The sequence below is a fragment of the Dipodomys spectabilis genome, unplaced genomic scaffold (assembly GCF_019054845.1).
Source record: "Dipodomys spectabilis isolate Male_0828 unplaced genomic scaffold, ASM1905484v1 ptg000335l, whole genome shotgun sequence".
Taxonomy (NCBI): Eukaryota; Metazoa; Chordata; class Mammalia; order Rodentia; family Heteromyidae; genus Dipodomys; species Dipodomys spectabilis.
The window spans coordinates 6,251,679-6,268,785 of record NW_024871012.1 but is presented as its reverse complement, the minus strand read 5'-3'; the positions used below and the strand labels follow the sequence as shown (position 1 = coordinate 6,268,785).

The following is a 17,107-nucleotide window of genomic DNA, read 5'->3' as shown; positions in this document are numbered from 1 at the left end:
GGGGACGGAGGAGCGGGGGACGGGGGACGGGAGGGGACGGGGGAACGGGGGGGGGACGGGGGGACGGAGGAGCGGGGGACGGGGGGACGGAGGGGACGGGAGGGGACGGAGGGGACGGGCGTCGGGAGCGGCCCCCTCCCGAGCGCGGGCCACAGCTGACCCGGCCCCACGAGCCCGTCCCCCACCAGGCTCAGGTCCGCTCTAGGTTCACAGCGCAGGCTCTGCCTGCCGGCCACGCTCCTCCCGCCCCGTTTCCACCCCCTCCTCCCCGCCCGGCCCCGCCCGGCCCCGCGAGGCCCCACTCCTCTGGCCTGTTTCCTTCCTCTACCGTTCCGCCCGCCCCTTCACTAGGCCCGCCCTTCCCATTAGGCTCCGCCCCCGTTCCCTCCAACCAGGCTTCCAGCCCAGCCCCCGGATGCCCCGCCCCCCGAGGCCCAACCCCACTTCCCTCCAATCAGGCTCTCAGCCCCGCCCCCGGATGCCCCGCCCCTCGAGGCCCCGCCGCCGCCGCCGCCGCCGCCGCCGCCGCCGCCGCCCGGCCTGGCCGAGGCGCCCGCAGTCCGCCCGGTGCGTGTGGGGAGGAAGCGGTCCTGGACGCTCAGCGACTGGCGGGGATGGCCGCTCCGATTACGCGGCAGGTCAGCGGCTGTGCGGCGACCCCAGCTCCAGCCGGCTCCGAGTGCGGGCAGCCCCTGGCGGACGCCGTGGCCGGGCTGCCGGTGCTGGACGCCGCCGGGGAGCCCATACCGTTCGGCGCGCTGTTCCGGGAGCGCCGGGCCGTGGTGGTCTTTGTGCGGGTAAGTGTGGCCGCCGACTCCCGGGGTGGGCCCGCACCCGCTGGCTGGGAAGGAGGGGCGTCCGCATCCCGGCTGCAGGTGGGCGAGGGGTGCGGGGCGGCGGGATTGCCGGGGGCTGTGGGGAGCGGGAGTGCCCGGATTGCCGGGGGCCGTGGAGGGGCGGGATTGCCGGGGGCCGTGGAGGGGCGGGATTGCCGGGGGCCGTGGGGAGCGGGAGTGCCGGGATAACGGGGGTCCCCCGCACCCGGGGTGGGGGAGCGTGGCCCAGCGGTGGCCTTTCCCTCCAGGGCTTTGCCTCCTTCCTCCTTGGGAGGCTGGGAGGCCCGAGGCCTGCTTTCTATCCGTTATCACTGCTGAGACAAAGGGGCCGCCACCAGACATTGCTTCTCCACTGACGTCACCCTCCACCTCACCTCCCCACTGACGTCACCCTCCCACCTCACCTCTACACTGACGTCACCCTCCCACCTCACCTCCCCACTGACGTCACCCTCCACCTCACCTCTCCACTGACGTCACCCTCCCACCTCACCTCTCCACTGACGTCACCCTTCACCTCACCTCTCCACTGACGTCACCCTCCCACCTCACCTCTCCACTGATGTCACCCTCCACCTCACCTCTCCACTTCTGTCACCCTCCCACCTCACCTCTCCACTGACGTCACCCTCCCACCTCACCTCTCCACTGACGTCACCCTCCACCTCTCCTCTCCACTGACGTCACCCTCCCACCTCACCTCTCCACTGACGTCATCCTCCCACCTCACTTCTGCACTGACGTCACCCTCCCACCTCACTTCTGCACTGATGTCACCCTCCACCTCACCTCTCCACTGACGTCACCCTCCCACCTCACCTCTCCACTGACGTCACCCTCCCACCTCACTTCTGCACTGACGTCACCCTCCCACCTCACTTCTGCACTGATGTCACCCTTCCATCACTGTCGCTCCCTGGCACCTCATTTTCGGGGCCTTTGGGTGTTGCTCAGCTTGGGGAGCGTGGAATCTCGCTCACTTGCCCTTTGCCCTTGTTGGGTTTCAGCATTTCCTGTGTTACATCTGCAAAGAGTATGTGGAAGACCTGGCCAAAATCCCCAGGAGCTTCTTACAGGTAAGTTCTCTGAGGGGGAGGAGGGGGAGGCAGTGATCTGTTCCTAGGCAGCCTCATGAAGGTCACTGGTCATTTGTCGGCCCTGAGCGGTGAGGTGCACTGGGGCGGGCACACACACCCCAGATCCCCCTCCAGAACTGAGACACAGGTCAGCAACCCATTCCTGCCCTAATGATGGTTGCCATCTGTTGTGAAAGTACTATAGTAATTCATACTTTTGATGTTACTTAGTTAACTGCCTGTTTGCAAATTTGTGCAATGCCACCAAACACACACCCAAAACTTCCTTTTATTTTATGTTACTCTCCAGTTTTTTGTTTTTGTTTTGTGCAGGTACTGAGGCTTACATCAGGGCCTGGGCACTGTCCCTTAGCTTTTTTGCTCAAGGCCAGCACTCTACTACTTGAGTCATCCGTCCACTTCTGGCTTTTTCGGTGGTTTTTTTATTAGGGTTTCATGGACTTTCCCCGCTAGGTTTACTTCAAAGCATGGTCTTCACATCTGAGACTCCAGAGTAAATAAGATCACAGACCTGAGTCTTTAGGGCAGATGACTCCAAATAGTTTTTCATTATTAGAAAATAGTCATCGGTCTTAAAGATATCTTGCAGTAGATTCTGTCCCTAAGTGTTTTTCTTCTAGCAAAGATAGCTTTGTTCAACCTCAGCAAAGGTTTCAAGTGAAGACATTGGGCAGCCTTTGTAAAACTTAATGTTTCCATCATCAATTGGGATGTGAAAAAATAAAATTGATTAACCCTACTTTTGTGGGACGTGTGCGTGTACTGGTACTTGAACTCAGAGCCTGGGGACTGTCCCTGGGCATTTTTGCTTAAGACTAGGGTTCTATCACTTGAGCCATAACTCTACTTCTGAATTTTTTGCTTGTTAGAGATAAGAGTCTCAAGACTTTCCTGTTCTGGCTGGCTTCAAGTTGAGTCCTCAGATCTGAGCTGTCTGAAGATAGTATTATAGGCCTGGGCCACTGTCACCCAGCCCCACTTTTGTAGTTTTTCTTCTTATGTATGTCTTTAGGGCAAGTGTAGTAAATTATTGACTAGCTTTTTGGAGAAAGAAATTTTGAGAGGGGATCTCATTAGGTAGCCTAAACTGGCCTTGGTTTTGAGGTCCTCCTGCTCAAATTACAGGTATGTACCACTATACCTGGCTTGAAGAAAAAAAAATTTTTTTCTGAATGTCCGTTTTGTCTTTTTGTTTATGGGATAATGTTTTGATATATATATTTTTTTTTTTGGAGTCCGGTCATGGGGCCTGAATTCTGGGCCTGGGCGCTGTCCCTCAGCTCTTCAGCTCAAGGCTAGCGCTCTACCACTTGAGCCACAGCGCCACTTCCAGCTTTTTTCTTTTTGCTTTATGTGGTGCTGAGGAATCGAACCCAGGGCCTCAGGCATGCAAGGCAAGCGCTCTACCACTGAGCCATCTTCCCAGCCCTGTTTTAATATATTTTAACATTATAGAATTATAATGTTAAGCTACTACTTCATATATCTTTAACACTTAAAATCTATTTTTTAGCAATTGAAAATATTCAGTATTACTTATGTCACCATGCTGTTGGCAGATTTCTAAAACTCTTCAAACTAAAACTTTTCTTATCCTTGAAGCAACATCTCCTATCCCCTTTCCCCCATCCCCTTTCCCCTTTCCCCTCCCCCCACCCCCAGCCACTGTTCTCTCACTTATGAAAGTTTGATTCCATATATAGTACGATTATGCAGTATTTGTCTTATTATACCTGGCTTTGTCCATTTTTAGACTTTCATTCAAAATTGTTGTAATTGTTTTTTAAATTTTTAATCTCTTTACATACTATTTTCCCCTAATCTATGCGATGTCTTTTTCACTCTCATTTCCTTTGTGTACACAAGTTTTTTAATTTGATGTAATCTTGCTTGTCTGTTTATGGTTTTGTTGCCTGTGTTTTAGGGATTATATCCAAGAAATCATTGCCAAAGCCAGTATCATCGAGCTGTTTCCCTGTTTTCTTCTAATTGTTTTACAGGTTTAGGTCTCAATGTTTAAGTATTGGGATTCTTTCTGTGAAGTAAACATTTTAGCAAAAATTTCTGTGTAAGCAAACATTTCTCTGTATGCTTTGAATAATATGCTTTCACTGTTTTTTTCATTCTTCTAGAAACCTATATGTGACATTAGAATGAAACAAAAAAAGCTGGATTAGGAGAAGTAATATGTACATTCTCTTTTTCTCCTAAAGGAAGCAGATGTCACCCTTATAGTGATTGGACAGGCATCCTACCATCATATTGAGGTAAATATCTTGCAAATTGATGAGAAAATAGGTTGAATCTGTTTCAAATATAAAAATTGCATTATTTGAACCATTGGGTGGGTAAAGCTAGATTGTTTATCACTAACTACTATTTGATTAGTATTACTTTACTCATAACATTTCCAACTCTCTTCAGCCTTTCTGCAAACTGACTGGATATTCTCATGAAATCTATGTTGATCCTGAGAGAGAAATATATAAGAGATTGGGAATGAAAAGAGGGGAAGAAATTGCCTCCTCAGGTAAGACAGATAAAAGAAGCTAGTGTTGTTTTCTGCTTACATGTTAGCGTATAAGTAGAAGATTTATAAATCAGACTCTGTTATTAGGGTCTAATAATTGATTCAGATATGCCACTAGGTATAATGATATGTTAGTCCCTTTCCTATTCTGTGACAGAACATCTGAGACTTAATGAGGAGAAAAGGTTCATTTTGGCTCGAGGGTTCAGCCCATGGTTAGTTGGCTTTATTGCTTTTGAGTCTGTGGCAAGGTATAGTGAGCATGTGAAGGGGAAGGGTTTTTCACCTCTTGAGAGTCAAGAGGTGAAAAGACGGGCCAAAGTCCCAATGTCTCCTTCAAATGCACTCTAAAGCCCTTCTTCCTGGAGGTTCCATCAGTACATAGGGTCTAAGCCTTCAGCTCAAGCACCTTCTTGGGATATTTCCAAGCCACTGCAAATGACATGAGAAATGGAATACTATTGAATGGGAAAAAAGCAAGTTGCAAAGCATTGTTTTTTAGGGTGATTCCATTTTATGAAAACAAAATGTTGTAAACGTAAAAGTTTGTAATCTGTGTGTGTATAAATAATGAAAAGGTTTTTAAAATTGACCCTTCATTTTTTAAGGGCCTCACATATGCTAGGCAGCAAACATTCTACCAGTGAGCCACACCCCTAGCCTTCATGCTTTCTATAACTATTGTATTTTTGTGATACCAAAGTTTGAACTTGAGGCTTTATGCAGCACAACAGGTGCTATTCTACTCGAGCCGTGTTCCCAATCCTATAATTATTTGAGTAAAAGTAAAAGTAATGCCAGGCATCAGCAGCTCACACCTGTAACCCTAGCTACTCAGGAAGCTGAGATCTGAGGATCATAGTTTCAAGCCAGCTCAGGCAGAAAAGTCCCTCTGAAACTCTTACCACCAACTAACCACCAAAATACTGGACATGGCGCCGTGGCTTAAAATGGTAGAGTGCTAGCCTTGAGCAAAAGAGCGCCTAGGGCCTGAGTTCAAGCCCCATGACAGACAAAAATTATAATAATAATATTAAGCTCGAGGTGGGTGGCTCATGCCTAGCTACTGAGGATCACGGTTTGAAGCCAGCATGGATAGGAGAGTCTGTGAAACTCTTTATAAAATAGAACTGTGACTCGAGTGGTAGAGTGCTACCCTTGAGCAAAAGAAACTGAGGGACCGTAACCCAACTCTTGAGTTCAAGCCCCTGGGGCTTGAAAACACGCACATATAAACACAAACACACACATGATTCATATTTTCATACCTCATCATTGTGCCTTTTGATACTTTGTCCTTTAACTGAAGAACTCCTACTTAATCATTTGAAACCCAACCCAGAAATGCTTTTAGTTAGGTGCTCTTCAAGCAGGTGGAAGGAATAGTTTCCCCCTGTACTTGACTATGTATTGTGTAGCTGAGGAGCTTCATTCATCTTAATATTGTCCACATTTCTTGTCCTTCTTACACTTTCTTGTGATCGATAGAGCTTTAGTTTATGTATGTTGTTTATGGCTGTTTTGTTTGGGAATCACTTGGTGTCTGAAATGCCAAATAAGAGAGTTCAAACTCAGATGAATGATTATCAGAAATATTATTAAGGTCTTGCCAGGTGCTGGTGGCTCACGCCTGTCATCTAGCTACTCAGGAGGCTGAGATCTGAGGGTGATGGTTCAAAGCCAGCCTGGGCAAGAAGTGTATTAGACTCTTATCTCCAATAAACCACCCGAAAACTGGAAGTGGTGCTGTGGCTCAAGTGGTAGAGCACTTGCCTTGAGCTGAAGAGCTGAGGGACAGCGCCCAGGCCCAGAGTTCAAGCCCCACAACTGACAAAAAAAAAAAAAAAAGAAAGAAAGAAAGAAAGAAAAAGAAATAGTATTGAGGTCTTGTCTGTGACACCCACTATGTTAGATATTTTGGAAAGACTGATAAAAGACATGGCCCCTATCTTTCAGAGGCTTTTCTATAAGGGCTTGTGGCTAGTGATGGAGGGGGCTGGCAGATCAGGAGTGATGGGAAGTTTACTCCAGTAGGGTCAGTTTGGAAGGAGTTCGCTGGTGAAGGTGTAGAAGAATGCCGTGGACAAGGCATTGTCCACGTGACTCTTTAGAAAAGTACAGGTCCCTGCTTGATTGAAATCTAGAAGCCAGTTGGGAAATTGGTGTGCGCCAAGAGATAGGTTTGGGCTGATTGACCCTGAATCTGTACGACATGCCAGAGAGTTTAGGTTTATGCTGAAGTTAATGGGAGCAGTCATATGGTGAGACATTCACATATGCAGTGTACTGACAGACTGACCTTGGAAGAAAGCAGAGCCAGTGCTGTGTACAGTCAGCTTGAAAGCCTTATCTTGTACCTGAAGTAGAGATGGACCTGGTCTAGTTATGAAGTTGATTGTCTCCTTTTGCTGATGTTTAAAACAAAGCAGCCTTTATTAAAGTGATGATGAGCTAGCAAAATCAAGAGTTTTGTTTCTCCACTAGCAGAAGAAATTGTAACAGAACATATTAGAACCCTACTTTTTGTTATACTGTGTTCAAGTGCTGTAACAGAGTCCCACATGTGTAAGTTCTTTTGATCATTTAGCACTTTAGATAGAAACTGTGAATTTCTCTTCTTCAGTAACACTTCATTCATTGCCAAATAAAGATATGCAAAGAAAACCAAAAACATGCTTGTAATTATGAAGGTATATTTGAATCTTTATTTTAAATATACTTTCCATACTATATATAATGTATAATGTAATACATATACTGTATGTAATATACAGCTATTAATGCAATTATATAATTTGTATATTATATATATCTGTATCTACATATAATCTGTAATTATACAATATTATATATAAGGCATGTATTACATAGAGTATATATAACTACATTTGACTACGTAGCATTTTTTGTTTTATAATGTTAAAATAATTTTAGACAGCAAATATTAGATTCTCATAAGCATTTTTGTGTATGTGTGTGTGCTGGTCCTGGGGCTTAAACTCAGGGCCTGGGCACTATGCCTGAACTTCCTTTGCTCTGAGAGCCACGCCTCCACTTTCAGCTTTTTTGGTAGTTTAGTGGAAATAAGAATCTCAAAAACTTTCCTGCCCCGGCTGGCTTCAAACTGTGGTCCTCACATCTCAGTCTGAGTAGCTAGAATTACAGGTATGAGCCACCTGTACCTGGCGTCTCACAAGCATTTTTAAAGTTTTCTCCCAACAAAGCATGAAATTTAGAATCATTCTCAGAATAGTCTCATAATTTTTAATTATAATTTAAGATTAATTGTACCCATTTTTATAAAGGCAAAGAATAAGAAAATATAGCCTATAAAGGGGAGAGACTGATTTGTTTGTGCAAACATGAAAAACAGTTTCACACATAAGAACTAATTCAGGCTGTGCCCCTGTAGCTCACACATGTAATCCTAGATACTCAGGAGGCAAAGATCTGAGGATCTCGGTTTGAGTTTGAAGCCAGGCCAGGCAGAAAAGTCCATGAGACTCATCTCCAATAAACTACTCAGAAAAGCTGGAAGTGGCACTGTGGCTCAAGTGGTATAGTTGTAGCTGAGTGAAAGAAGCTTAGGCACAGCACCCAGACCCTGAGTTCAAGCCAGGACCAGCCCAAAAGAAAAAGAAAAAAAAAAGAACTAAATTCAAACTGGCAAAAGGAGAAAATTAGATAGTAATTGACAACAGAGAATGTTCAGCTCTTAAGCCATGACGTTTCTTTACCTAGGTTTCTGAAATTTCTGATCCAGTATATAACCTAAGCTGGGCTGCTGGTGTTCTCAGGCCTGTAATCCTAGCTACTCAGGAGGCTAAGGTCTGAGAATCACTGTTCTAAGCCAGCCTGGGAAAGAAAGTTCATGAGACTTTTACCTCCAATTAACCAACAGAAACCTGAAAGTGGTGCTGTGGCTTAAAGTGGTACAGCATTAGCTTTGAGCAAAAATATAGCTGAGGGATAGCCCCAGACCCTGAGTTCAAACCCTATGACCGAGCCCCCCCCACAAAAAAAAAAGACATAAGGAGATAATCTGAATTCTTGAACAGTTAGTGCAGCTATAGAATCCTATAAAACAGTAAAACACAGTCTTTATCTTAGCTTGAATTTATCCTGTGGAAAGTTGGATACTCATCCTTATAGAAACATGAAAGAATTATAAGAGTTGGAGAGAAGAGAAGCAAAGGATATTTGGAAATACTAAGAATGCAAAGCTGGGGGGCTAGGAAGGTGGCTCAGTGGTAGAGCGCTTGTCTTGCAGGCATGAGGCCCTGGGTTTGATTCAGCACCACATAAGCAAAAAGAAAAAAAAAAGCCGGAAGTGGCACTGTGGCTCAAGTGGTAGAGCGCTAGCCTTGAGCTGAAGAGCTGAGGGACAGCGCCAAGGCCAGAGTTCAGGCCCCACGACCGGACCCAAAAAAAAAAAAAAAAAAAGAATGCAAAGCTGGATGCTAGTGGCTCACACCTGTAACCCTAGCTACTCAGGAGGCTGAGATCTGAGGACCATGGCTGAAAGCCAGCCCTGGCAAGTTAGAAATCCAGACAAGTTAAGGCTGCATAGTCACTGTGATACTGTGTGTGTGGGGGGGGGGGTTGGATTTTTTATTTTCTGTGCCAGTACTCCACTGTGATACTGTGTGTGTGTGTGTGTGTGTGTGTGTGTGTGTGTGTGTGTGTGTGTGTGTGTGTGTGTGTGTGTGTGTGTGTGTGTGTGTGTGTGTGTGTGTGTGTGGTTTTTTTGGATTTTTTATTTTCTGTGCCAGTACTCGGGCCTCATGCTTCTTCTCTGCTTTTTCACCCCGCTGGTACTCTTACCACTTGAGACACAACAGTAGTCCAGCTTTTTGTCAGTGAGTTGGAGATGATAATATATCCGGACTTTTCTGCCTAGAGAGGCTTTGACACTTCATCTTCCAGATCTCAGCCTCCTGAGTAGGTAGGATTATAGATGAGAGCCACCGGCACCTGGCTTATTTTGCTTTTTACCTATAGTTCCCATCTCATAACTACCTCCAAAGGGCAGACTATAGAAACTGAACTTCACTTCTCCAAGGCAGGACATGGAAACTAAAAACATAATCTTTCCCCTGGCCTTCTGGCCATGAAAAAATTCTCTGACCTGCTTATTTGATAGCAGATCATAAGACCCACATCTCAGGAGTCCTGCCTGCCAGTACCCAGGAGGGTCAGCCCCACAGGCCAAAGGCATCTGAGCAGATGAGCCTTGCAGGGTTTGTTCTCCACTTACCAAGTATCAGCTTCAGCCTTCTTTATCCAGTCACGTTTCCACATGATTGTTCATGCTTACACAGTGAAGTATTTATAAAAACCCAGAAGGGCAGGGTCTTTCAGAGAGCAGAACAGAGAGGAATGATCGGAGGGCAGCATGCCCAGAGAGCATGAAGGCTCTTTGCCCTCCCCTATACCTGCCTAGTCATCTGTAGCTCTTTTAATTTTCTGTATAACAAACTGGTAGATATAAATGTTTCTTGAAATTCTGTACGTCACTTAAGCAGATTAATGGAACCCAAAGAGGGGGTTGTTTAACCACAAACACAGGATTTTAGCTACAAACACAGTTATGATAAACACTCTGGGGTTTATGACTGTCATCTGAATTGGGGTGGGGGGCAGTCTTGAGGACCAAACCCTCATCTGTGGAATCTGATGTTATCATCAGGTAGGTGATGTCATAATGGCACTGAATTAGAGGACACCTAGCTGGTGTTACTGTGCCAATGTGAAGAATAACTCTTATACATCTAAAGTCAGAAGTGTTGTATATTACAAGTGTGCAATAGGAAAAACTGAGTTTGGGTCTAAGTTTGTTTTTTCTACATAGTCATCGAATTAAAAGGCACAGACAAGGCAAGAATGGGGGAAAAAAGTTACAAGAGTAGTGGAGAGGGGCTGGGAATGTGGCTTAGTGGTAGAGTGTTCGCCTAGCATGCATGAAACCCTGGGTTGGATTTTTCAATATTATATACACAGAAAAGGCCAGAAGTGGAACTGTGGCTCAAGTGGTAGAGCACTAGCCTACCACTTGAACAAAAGAAGCTGAGGGATACTGTCCAGAGCCTGAGTTCAAGCCCCAGGACAAAAAAAAAAAGTAATGGAGAGCAAGGCACCAGTGGCTCACACCTGTAATCCTGGCAACTCAGGAGGCTGAGATCTTAGGATCATTGTTCAAAGCCAGCCCAGTGAGGAAAGTCAGGAGACTCATCTCCAATTAAGTACCTAATAAGCCAGAAGTGGAACTGTTTGTAGTTCAAATGGTTGAGTGCCCAGGCCCTGAGTTCAAATCCTAGCACAGGCACACACAAAAAAAAGTGGAGCTGGGCACCTGTTCCTCACATCTGTAATCCTAGCTACTGAGGAGGCTGAGATCTGAGGATCCCACTTCAAAGCCAGCCCAGGCAGAAAAGTCCCCATGAGACTCTTTATCTCCAATTAACCACCAGAAAACCAGCAGCTCAAAGTGGTATAGTACTAGCCTTGAGCAAAAGAGCTCAGGGACAACACCCAGGCCCTGAGTTCAAGCCCCGCAGCCAACAAAAACAAAACAACAAAAAGGTGAAAAACTGATTCTCTGTTCAAAAGGAGTAGAAATGAAGGACCAGTAAACTGAGAACAGAGTAGAAAACAGAAGTAGGTGAGGGAAACATGGGGAGGTAGCCAAAGTTATAGCAGAACCCCAAAGTCTCAGGTAGTATAACATGGTAGATATGGGTATGTGTTCATATACATTTCCAGATGGTGTATCTGTTGAAGTGCCACACCTCCAAGTAGTAGTTCAAGGACCCAGGCCTCTTCTACCATGTGCCTCTGTTCTTGCCAACCCAAGGCTCTTAGGATGTAGAAGGAGCATGGAGAATTGCTTATGGGAGCTCTAGCTTAATACCATTTTTTAAATTTATTTTTTTGGTATTTTTGAGACAACTAAGTTGTGAAAGCAGCTCAGGCAGACCTAGAACTCCTGGTCTTCCTGCCTCAACCTCCTGAGTACTGGAATTACAGCACAATAATCCCAATATTAGATTAAGATTAGAAGTATTAATATAATCTTAATATTTTGTGTAATATAAAATAATATCTAATAGCAGTTTTCAATATTTTAGGACAGAGCCCTCACATAAAGTCAAATCTGCTCTGGGGAAGTCTTCGGAGCCTATGGCGAGCAGTGAATAGCCCTCTTTTTGATTTCCAAGGAGACCCTACTCAGCAAGGTGGAACTCTCATTTTAGGTCCAGGTGAGTGAGCATCAAAATCAAGCTGGGTATCTGTGGCTCACGCCTGTAATCCTAGCTACTCAGTAGGCTGAGATCTAAAGGTCATAGTTGAGAACTAGCCCAGGCAGTAAAGTCTATGAGACTCTTACCTTCCAGTTGTAACTATCAAAAAGCCAGAGATAGCACTGTGGCCCAAAGTGGTAGAGCATGAGCTATAAGCATAAAAACCTCAGGGACAGGACCTAGGCACTGAGTTCAAGCCCCAAGACCAAAACCAAAATAAAAATAAAATTTAAAAATCTAAAACTTCTGGTTTCTTTTACAAGTCCAAAGACCACCCACATTCTTCATAACATAGATATTGTATTAAAATGGGCACCTTGCTAATTTTAGCTACACGGGAGGCTGAGGTAGAATCCACCCCAGGCAGGAAAGTCTGTGAGACTACCAAAAAAGCTGGAAGTGGAGCTGTGGCTCAAGTGGCAGTGCACTAGCCTTGAACAAAAGGAGCTCAGGGACAGTGCCCAGGCCCTGACTTCAAGCCCCAAGACCAGCACCAAAAAATAACAAGTTAGAAAAGGGCAGCTTGACACCTAGTAGGGGCCTGTTTTCATAGGGCCCTTTTTTTCTCCAGAGGTTCATTTTTTGATGTCTAGTGAGGGCTCATCATTCTTGGGCTGAGTGCAGGAGTTTGGGATAGGAAAAGCCAACTGTGAGTTGGTGATGGGTATGTGACTATCACACTTACTGCACTCCTTTACAAAGCTCAGTGGTTAAGGGCTCTTGCTTCTTAGGAGAGCACAGGCTCAGCATGCCAGCAGCCATGGGTTCTATACTCAGCACAAAAAATATATACGTCAATTGCTCAGTGAAGGTGGGCACTTTTGAATAAGGGAGAATCATCAAGCCCTTTCTTCATCCTAACAAACTAGGAAATTCATACAGTCTGGGGTCTAGACATTGACCTTTAGCTTTTTTACTTAATGGCTAGTACTCTGTCACTTGAGCCACAGCTCTACTTCTAGCTTTTTGCTAGTTAATTGAAGATTAACCAGCCTTTCTTGCCTAGGCTAGCTTTGAAACAGGATCCTCAGATCCCAGCCTCCTGAGTAGCTAGGATTAGAGGCGTGAGCCACTAGGCCCTGGCTTGCAGCTATCATCTTCCTTTTCTTCCCTCTCATGAATTTATACTGGGTCCACAAGTTTTAAAAGAAGCCCTTTTGGATAGGGTTGATGCCTTAAGTGCATGATTTAAACTTTGAGAATGAGTCCAACAGATTTGCCCCAAATGCTATTGAGGCATTTTGGGGTTTGTCTGGTAGTATCAATTGAATCCAAGGCCTCACACAAGCATTTTTGCTCTGCGCTATACCCTGGGTTAGAACTGGATTTTGTTTTTGTTTCCTTTTGCAGTCCTAGGACTTGAACTCAGAACTTGCTGCATACCATGCATGTGCTCTACTGCAGAAGTACATGCTCCGCCCCTAAAGGCTTATTTTTGAATGACTAATGTCTATCCACAGAAGAGGTTATGTTTTGAGTCCTTTCTCTCCAAGTTTCTGAACCACTTAGCACCTGAGCCACCTTAGTTCCTAGAGTAGGCTACTTGATTGCCAAATTGGAAACATATTTAAGAGAATATATTTGTGCTACACATTGAAAAAATGTAACTTCTCCAAAGAACAGAGTACATGTATACAGAAATCTGTATCCTTTGTGCTACACATTGAAAAAAATGTAACCCCTCCAAAGAATAGAGTACATGTGTACACAAATCTGCAGCTTGGCTAACCTAGTATTTCATTTTGCCTTATTTGATCATAACTCAACTTCTGGTATCCAATCTAGTGATTTACTATAGGTGGCAAATGAATACAATGAAGAAAACATACAACTTAATCTATAGTTAGTATCTGGCTTTGAGTCTAAGAATCAAAAACAACAGAACATAAACTGTAATTGTCAGTTATTTGAGCAGACACAGGGATTGTGAACCTTTAAGTGTAAATAACTGACTTTCTTAATGCCTTATTTTTTTAACCTGTTTTGGGGTAGGTTTATAAACAACTTAATAAATCAGTATTTGGAGCCAAGTGCTAGCTGCACACACCTATAATCCTAACTACTTATAAAATTGAGACATGGAGAATCTTAGTTTGAAGCCAGCCTGGACAGAAAAATCTGAGAGTCCCTGCTTCCAAGTAGACATCAAAATGTTGGACTGAGCCTGGCACCGGTGGCTCACGCCTGTAATCCTAGCTATTCAGGAGGCTGAGGTCTGAGGATCACGGTTCAAAGCCAGCGCGGGGAAGAAAAGTCCGTGAGACTCTTATCTCCACTAAACCACTAGAAAACCAGTAGATTTATGGCTCAAGCGGTAGAGCACTGGCCTTGAGCTGAAGAGCTGAGGGACAGTGCCCAAGCCCAGAATTCAAGACCCATGACCAACAACAACAACAGAAAATGTTGGACTGAAAGCATGGCTGAGGTAGAAGAGTACCAACTACAAGCAAAAAGCCAAATGAGAACACAAGGCCTCTGAATTCAAGCCCTAGTACTGGCACCAAAGTAAATAAGTTTTTAGGAGTATTTGTCCTGTTTTGCTTCCATTTGTTTTGTAGTGCTAGGGATCAAACCCAGGGAGCTGAGTGCTACACAAGCCTTCTATCCCTGGTAGTGTATTTTTTGAAGGAAGTGATTTCTTCCATTTAAATGGTAGATGTAATTTTTGAGCTTACATCTACATTCCATATGTTGCTCGTTTGACAGCACATTTTATTCAACTGTTTTTAATAAGACTAACACACTGTTACAATTCAAGAATCTTTCCCATTAGAACTCATAATGCATTAAATAACTTATTTAACTCTATTCTTGTCATGCTTTATTGCCATAATTTAAAATTATTGTGACACTAGTGAAGATGATATTGGTCCCTTTGGACCAATTAAAATTTGAAAAGCTTCTTTCATTCCGATAAGCAATAAATCTAATGAATAATACTTAATATGCAACCTCAGCATTTTAATCTTATTCTCTTCTAGGTAACAACATCCATTTTATACATCGTGATAAGAATAGGTTGGATCACAAACCTATAAACTCTGTTTTACAGCTTGTAGGGGTTCAGCAGGTGAACTTCACAAGCAGACCTTCAGTCATCAACGTGTAATTCATATGGAAATCTGCAGCTTACAAATGGGCACTTAAAATGTGACCTTAACATCCTCATGCAGTGTCTACCATGCTGGTTCTCTAGCCTTTGAATGGTTAGGAAAATATCTCAAGATCAGTACCAAGTGAACTGCATGCAGACAATATCAGATGTCAATAAATTTTCAATTTTATAGCTTCCATAGTTTTATGCAAAGTGAATATAAATGCACAAAAGACAATGTCAAAATTATAGAATGTAGTTGGGCGTTGGTGGCTCATGCCTGTAATCCCAGCTACTTCAGGAGACTGAAATCTTTGGATCGTGGTTCAAAGCCAGCCTGGGCAGGAAAGTCTGTGAGACTCTTGTCTCCAATAAACTACTAGAAAACCGGAAGTGGGGCTTTGGCTCAAGTGGTAGAGCACTTGCCTTGAGCTGAAGAGCGCAGGGACAGCGCCCAGGCCCAGAGTTCAAGCCCCATGACCGATTAAAAAAAATTATAGAATGTATAAACACTATTGCTATAATTATAGCATATTCATTTAATAAAATGTTTTCAGCAATTAAAATATATAAGGGCTAGAAAAAATATATTTTTTATTCAGTGCAAAAAGCCATTAACAAGCCAGGCGCTGGTGGCTCACCAGCTACTCAGGAGGCTGAGATCTGAGGATCACGGTTCAAAGCCAGCCTGGGCAAGAGAGACTGTAAAACTCCTATCTCCAATAAACCACCAGAAAACCGGAAGTGGCGCTGCAGCTCCAGTGGTAGAGCGCTCGCCTTGAGCTGAAGAGCTGAGGGACAGCGCCCAGGCCCAGAGTTCAAGCCCCACGACCGACAAAAAAAAAAAAAAAAAAAGCCATTAACAATGTTGCTGTTAACAGTATAACCACTTTTTTGTATGTACATAATTATATTTTTGTGTGCTTAAAGAAAAGATAGGCAATAAATACACCATCGTATTGCCAGTGGTAGGTCTATGTGACAAGAGTGCGGTGACTTTTGCTTTCTTTTCCACTCTTCTGTATTTTTCAGCTGTTCTCTAGTTAACATGACTAATTACTTTTTGGTGAGGAAAAAGTCTTTGAACTTTATAGAAGAACCTTCCTGTGTAAGACCTCTCCTCCACAGATGTGTACAGTACACATGCACCAAATCTCCATCCTAACTGCTTCACTTAGAAGAAATAAAAATGAAAATTCCCACATAGACACCATCCAGAGCACCTGTGCCCCACACCAGCCGGCTACTGTACTAGTACTTTTAGGTGGAATGAAGGTAGTTACAGTGAGAAATAATTGGATTAGTTTTTGTGGTTGTTACTGTGTTTTGTTTTAATTCAGAGCTGGAGGTCAAACCCAACTCTGGAACCTGGGGAGTTTCACAGATGCTAAACATATTCTGTACCACTGAGATAAATACAGCTCCAGCTCTGACTGTACTTGAAATACAGGTTGTTTTAAACATCTGCAACAGGGAATTGTAGCATGCACAAGACTCTGGGTTCTATCACTAGATCACTAGTACTGCATTCTGATAGATACACAGAGCATTTTTCTTGTGTGGGTGAGTGGTGCTGCCAGTGCTAGTACTAAGGGCTTGAATGTGGCTTCATGCTCTCCATGTGTTCAGTCATGGTTTGGATGTCACCACGAGCCAATTTTTGCTGGTTAGTTGGAGTGAGGGAGTCTCACTGGTCTGGTTTTGAACTTAATTCATCAGATCTCAGCCTGAGCAGCTCAGATTGCAAGCATGAGCAACTAGCACCTGAAGCAGAAGTATTAATTTTAAAAGCACAGTTTAAGAATTGTTTAAGTTTTCAGAACCATGTAACTTAAGTGTGCACTGTGGCTTGTTTGTGCATTTCTAGACAACTGCTTGTTCTCACCCCAAATTACTCTTATTTAGAGAACTATTGTCATGTTTTATATTTCTGTCATCTTGATATGTTTGCTTGGAAATATCCCAGAAATTCTGATGAAAATACAAAATCAATATTGGTAATCAGCAGCAACTATAATACTGCTTTGAATCTATAATATTTTTACATGAAGCATGTAAAGTCACAAAAATATTTAATTATCTTAAATATTTGAATGCATTTTTATATTTGTTACATGGACAGTCATGTTTTAAATCAATAAAATTGAAATTTCTCAAACTAGTCTGTGCTTTTTTTTTTTTTTTTTGCATTACTGAACTCACGGCTAGGGAGGTGCTCTATCACTTTTGCTCTAGTTACTTTTTTTTTT

At 43.9% G+C, this 17,107-nt stretch overlaps 1 protein-coding gene across 1 annotated transcript; it reads left to right on the top strand.

Moving 5' to 3' along the window:
- The first annotated feature begins 535 nt into the window (after positions 1-535).
- Positions 536-14,932, top strand: Prxl2c (peroxiredoxin like 2C). The gene is made up of 6 exons (XM_042665582.1): positions 536-797; positions 1,844-1,912; positions 4,147-4,200; positions 4,358-4,463; positions 11,591-11,722; positions 14,746-14,932. Exons 1-6 carry the CDS (start codon positions 615-617, stop codon positions 14,871-14,873), a joined length of 672 nt encoding a protein of 223 aa, XP_042521516.1. The 5' UTR covers positions 536-614; the 3' UTR covers positions 14,874-14,932.
- Positions 14,933-17,107: the final 2,175 nt, after the last annotated feature.

Coding starts and splice junctions, on each gene's coding strand:
- Prxl2c (XM_042665582.1), top strand. CDS start 615: ATGGCCGCTCCGATTACGCGGCAGGTCAGCGGCTGTGCGGCGACCCCA. Junction 798..1,843: donor CCGTGGTGGTCTTTGTGCGG/GTAAGTGTGGCC, acceptor GTTGGGTTTCAG/CATTTCCTGTGTTACATCTG. Junction 11,723..14,745: donor AACTCTCATTTTAGGTCCAG/GTGAGTGAGCAT, acceptor ATTCTCTTCTAG/GTAACAACATCCATTTTATA.